This window comes from Microtus ochrogaster, linkage group LG2 (genome assembly GCF_000317375.1).
Source record: "Microtus ochrogaster isolate Prairie Vole_2 linkage group LG2, MicOch1.0, whole genome shotgun sequence".
Classification (NCBI taxonomy): Eukaryota; Metazoa; Chordata; class Mammalia; order Rodentia; family Cricetidae; genus Microtus; species Microtus ochrogaster.
The window spans coordinates 826,172-831,779 of record NC_022028.1 but is presented as its reverse complement, the minus strand read 5'-3'; the positions used below and the strand labels follow the sequence as shown (position 1 = coordinate 831,779).

The window sequence follows — 5,608 nt, the reverse complement described above, 5'->3', positions numbered from 1 at the left end:
ACTCTTACGTGGGAGCCGGCCATGGGGAGAGTGGAAAGGAGCCTTTGGTCAGTAAATACAAGAGGACAGCTTTCACAGATGCCAAGGGAAGTCGATGACTGAGGTGGGCCACACATCTTTCCCAATGAATTTAGCTCAATTCAGGTATACCCTTCCTCTCTCTGCAACTCTGTCTGTGGTGGGGTTCAAGGACAAGGGCGTGGTTGACTCTGGGTAAGGCAAAGTCACCTAGATGGTTAGAGTTCTAGAGACCAGAAACTGGCAGTGGATGTCGTAAACAGGAAGTAGGTGTAGGAGATGCGGGGTAGTGAGGAGCCAGGAGGACAGTGCTGGGAGGAACAGGGAGGACAGGGCCGGGAGGAGCAGGGAGGAACAGAAAGGACGGTGCCAGGAGGATCAGGGAGGAACAGGGAGGATGGAGCCGGGAGGAACAGGGAGGACAGCGCAGGGAGGATGGTGCTGGGAGAAGGAGCAGGGAGGAGGACGGTGCCGGAAGGAGAGTGCCAGGAGTGTCTTTCCTCTTCATTCTAACCTGCCCGGATCCTGAGGTCCATGTCTTAGTGGAGTGGACTATGCTGGTCAGGAACCAGAGATGCAAAGTACCCTACTATAATCAAGCTTGGGTCAGCTCTTATCTAATAGTTTGGGGGCGGGGCTTGTTCATGTGCGTGTGCCTATGTATTTGGAAGCCATAAGTCACTCTCAGGTGACATTTCTCAGGTGCCATCCACTTGGTTTTTGTCTTTTATCGGGATCCAGGGCTTGCCAAGTTGGCTAGGTTGGCTAGTCAGTAAACACCAGGGATCTTTCCCTAGCTTTTTAAACCTGGGTTCTGGGCATTGAGCTCAGGTCCCCAGGCTTGTAAAGCAGGCATCTCCCACCTTAATTAATGTGATCTAGATGACCTCTCACGTGCCTGGAGGGGCTTGTCTCCTAGGCAGTTCTAGTCTGTCAGGTTGACAGTGTTAGCATCACAGGTGGCAATGCTTAGTGACAGCCTTTGTAAGGAGCCATCAGGTGAATTAGGTGGGGTTGTCTTCCCTGCAGAGGAGGAGGCTAAGCAGGTATGTCCGACTGTCCTGCAGGCTTGTCAGAGCTCGCGCCCGGCTGGAGAGGCCAAGCGTGGGCACTATTCTCAAGGCGCCAGATGAGTCAAACTAGCAGTGAAAAGCAGGTAACGAGTGGTTTTATTCAATGTGGCCATATTGGGAAGAGGGACAAAGAGATTCAGTGGACACCTCCCCCCACAAGCCCATCTTTGGGGTCCTGACGTGAGGTTTAGGTTAAAACAGAAGCAAGAGTGTGCATAACTGAGCAGTCCAGTCAAGCTGTCCGTCCCTGATTCATCATTGTCTCAGCCCCAGGTCCTTACAGTGGACCTGGCAGGTTCTCACAGCAGTGTGAGATCTCCATAGGAAACCGAGGTCCTCAACTGTGTGGCGTGAGATCTCTGTAGGAAGCCGAGGACCAGGAAGACGAGGCCCTTCAGGCTCTCACAACCTTGTGGAGTGAGATCTCTGTGAGAAGATGAGGTCCCTCAGGCTGGCATCTTTTCTTCCTCCCAGCATGATCCTCTTGGGGGAAATTCCAACTCCTGAGTACCTTGTTTCAACAGTCAAGGTAGACAGTGTGGGGCACAGCATCTCTCTAGAACTTCCACAGTCCTTTGTGCATGCTCATTACGCACCCCACAAGTCACCTGGACCCCAAGATAGCTTGGACTTGTGGCCCAACACAAAGCCAAAACCTAAAACATGTTTTGTTTTGTTTTCAGCATAGCTGTGTGGTTGGTTCTTTGTAGATGATAACGTTGTGTTGCAAAATCCAAAGGCAGGGTCATGCTGGGAACCTAAGCAGATCCAAGTGCTTGGTCCACAGCTAGAACCTGGTTTGTAATCAGGTTTACCTGCTCCAAAGTCTGCTCAGAGCCAGGATAGCCGCTCCCCAACCCTGGCTACATAGTGCTGAGTGCAGACACCAGAGGAAGTCACCCTTGAGAGCAGGACCCAGCTGTCCTGGAAGCTCTGTGGTCAGTCGGATGGGCTGCCTGTGTTGAGAGCCTTGTGCCGGGCAAAGCCCCTCTGGAAGTGTTTCTGTGAAGCTGGGTTTGCAGCTGTCATTTTCCTCCTAGGATTAGAGGCGGGCCTTTTTGTTACCCACAGTAGTTAGATACTCTGTGGTCAGCATTGACTCCTTGGATGGGAGAAGCACCTGCTGTCGTCCACCCTGTGCCTCCAGGAGACTGAAGGAAATGAGATAGGCTCTTGGGATGGGGCTGTGAGGTGTGGGAGGAGAAAAGCATCCCAGGATAGGGCTTGGTGTACCACAGTGATAATTTTGCTTGGCCAGCTGGGAGGTAAGGGCGTCTGTTGGCAGGTTGGGCTAATGGCCAGTCCCTTAATTCCTCCTTGGCCAGCCTTGCTCTCGGGTTTCTGCTGAGTCATGTTCATTGGTCCTCTCACTCCTAATTCCTGGATTTATTTGGCCCTTCCCTGGCCTTTGCACAACCCTGTGTTAAGTTGGACAGAGGAGCTTCTCAGCCACACAGAACTGTATTCCCTAGAGCTGTTGATGAACAAGATGGCGCAGTTCTGCCCCAAACCTGTCTCCTAGGTTTCTCATCTTCTGCAGCCTCACACAATGACTGACTAATCCTTCCTTTTGGCACTGGGTAAGGAATGCAAAGTGTGGGGGCTGTGTAGAAAAACCCTAGACTCCCAGCCCTGTGCCCTCCAACTTGAATGTGCCTAGCCCGGGCTAACTCCTGTAGGGAAGCTGTCTGTACAGTCTCAGCGGCGGGTACTTCTTTCGTTTGGTCAGGGAGAGGAACAGTCCAGGTTACTGTGGATAAGTGGAGGGCTGGGGTGCTGTGCAAGCCAAGGGAGAGGCTTCTGTGGGCTCCCCTCAGCTCTCTACAGCAGAGCCAGAGCCGAGGTCCAGAGCCACAGAACCAATAAGCAAGGGCCACAACATCAATCTGTCCCTGTCCTTGCAGGGGCTGTCCATGAGGCTCCAGTTCCTCCAGGAGCACGCAGCTCCCTTCTCTGCCTTCCTCACTGACAGCTTTGGCCGGCAGCACAGTTACCTGCGGATCTCTCTCACGGAGAAGTGCAACCTCCGATGTGAGTCACCTGGGCCAGCTCTGGGCCACTGCCTCTCTGCCGAAGTGACAGTTTCATATCCGAAAGTCTTCCTCAGCCCTCCCCTTCCCTCTCCCCTTCCCACTCACCTCCCCTCATTGGCAGCTGGTTGAAGTTTGCTTCAACACAGGGTTTAAGTTTGCTTTCAGATTATAGAAGCTAGGTTGTCCTAGAGATGAGATTTGGAAACACTTGTGATTGGGTTTAGGGATAAAAGTAGGTCTGAGCTATTCTCTTCTCCAGAGCTCTTTCCTCCTGTTTCCTTTCAGAACCCGAAGCCCAAGACATTGCCTAGGGTGTGTGTGGATGGGAGGGGTGTGTGGACATTTCAGATGAATGATAAATATACCCATAGCCATGAAATGCCCAGTGTTGGACCAGCTACAGCCACACCAACACACAGAACTATGTAGTCCTGGGACTGCACTTGGGGGGGTGTCCGCTGCTGGAGACTTGCAGTGTGGCCTTCCTCCTTTCTTCCCTTTCAACCCTGTTCTCCCTCTAAGCCCCACTTACCTGTTTCCTCGTTTTTCTCTTGCCTCTCCTCCTGCCCCTACTATATTTCTCAATAAGAAGTATTGAGTAAGTAAATGCATATGTATTTGGTAAATGGTTAACCAAACAAGATATACTACACATGTTCTATCCTGTTCTCATCGTCTCGTTAGTCTTGAGGTCCAGATGTGCATTCAGTGGGCGTTTGGCTTTGTGACTCCGAGAAGCGTTTCCAACCTTCTGATATTGTTAGATGTCGATGAGAATCTGGTAGCTGAGTTCCAGAGAAACAAAACCACACACACACGCACTCACACATGCACAATTGTAGGGGCCCAGGAGATGGCTCAGTCAGTAAGTACTTGCCATACAAGCATGAAAACCTGAATTTAATTTTCAGAATCCATGATTTTTTTTTTTTAAGTAGGGTGTGGAAGTGCTTTCTTAACCCAGTTTTGGGAAGGCAGGGTTAGGTGGACTCTTTGACTGGCCAGCCAGTGTAGCTCAATAAGCAAGCACCCGATAAAAGTAAGACCCTGTCTCATAAAATATGATGGAGAGTGAGTAAGGAGGACAACCCAGGTTGACTTTTGGCCTCTACATGCACACAGGCACTTGCACATACATGTGTACACATACCCACAGTTGCAGAAAAAAAAGTGACAATGTTTTGAGTTTGTGTTTTTGTATTGGGCCATGCTGATAGCCACTTGGTTTATCGACAGGGATGGACATGTCTGAGTCTAGTCTGACTCTTGATAAAGGCAGCCTGCAGAAAGTGATGGTAGGAAATGGTCCCCTACCTCCACAGCTCATCTGCTTACCCCACTCTGCTCCTTCATCTTGACAAGGAACCCCTAGGTTTTCCAGCCTGGTGCAAGTCTGCAGCTAGGCTGGATCTGGGCACACTGTAGTGACAGAGGGCAGTGACTCTTACCAAGCCCACACCATTCCCTTCATCTCAGGCATGTGCGGAAGAGGTGACTTTACCACTGCTAGACAGGATGAGAATGGACTATGCTAACTGACACAGGCCCACGGCCCGGGCCTTTGGAGGTCTTCCTAGGCTAGTCTGCCCAGCTGCCTTCAGAGTGAAGGAGCCAGCCTCTCGGGCATTCCCCTGCTCTGAGCCATGCTCTGCTTTTTGCCTATTTTATCAACCCATGCTGAGCCCCCTGATGGAGGGATAGTAAGGCCAGATGACAGGGACATGAGAAATGCCAAGCGAATTTGTAGCGTTCAAGTGGGGCTCAGGTCTGCAGTTAGCCTGTTAAGGAGCAGGGGCATCTTCTCCACCTGCCTGCCACACCCGTCCCCCGCCTCTTCACCCCTTCCTTTTCTTAGGTCGGTATTGCATGCCTGAGGAGGGTGTGTCCCTGACCCCCAAGGCTGACCTACTGACCACACAGGAGATCCTGACCCTTGCTCGGCTCTTTGTGAAGGAAGGCGTGGACAAGATCCGTCTCACAGGTGGAGAGCCGCTCATCCGGCCGGATGTGGTGGACATTGTGGGTGAGTTGGATAAATGTCATTTGCTGTTTCCCTCTCCTGTCTCATTCAGTTGGACACCAGTGCTAACTAATGCTGATTTGGCCGTTGTCACTCCTGTTGACATCGGGTCCTGCAACACCCTCTAAGACAGCTGCTATTTATTCTGTTTTGATGAGGAATGATGACTGTGAAGAGGTTCATCTTGCTCAAGGTCTCGGTTACTGGACCCAAGTCAGTGTTCAGAGTCCACATCAGGAGGCCCCCATGACCAGGCTCCTGCTAGCCACTACTCTGCCCCTTCCCCGTCTCTGACCAGGAGCTTGTAATTTGCCCTCTGTTGGGTCCCTGCTCAGATTTTCTCAACTCAGCAGGACCTTGACCTCTCAGCCTCCAGTGCATCCTCATGTTCTTCTAGCCACTCTTTCTCTCAGACCCTGGCCAGCTTCGGGCTGCGAACTAATTAGGTGCTGCCACCTGGTTTT

The 5,608-nt window shown here is 51.6% G+C and overlaps 1 protein-coding gene across 2 annotated transcripts in view; it reads left to right on the top strand.

Annotated features, from left to right (window-relative positions):
• Positions 1-5,608, top strand: part of Mocs1 (molybdenum cofactor synthesis 1) — a 27,695-nt gene that overhangs the window by 3,391 nt on the left and 18,696 nt on the right. For both annotated transcript variants that reach the window (XM_005359682.2, XM_005359683.2), the window contains exons 2-3: positions 2,996-3,122; positions 4,980-5,147. In XM_005359682.2, coding sequence (XP_005359739.1) covers positions 2,996-3,122; positions 4,980-5,147 — 295 coding nt within the window. The remainder of the gene's footprint in view (positions 1-2,995; positions 3,123-4,979; positions 5,148-5,608) is intronic.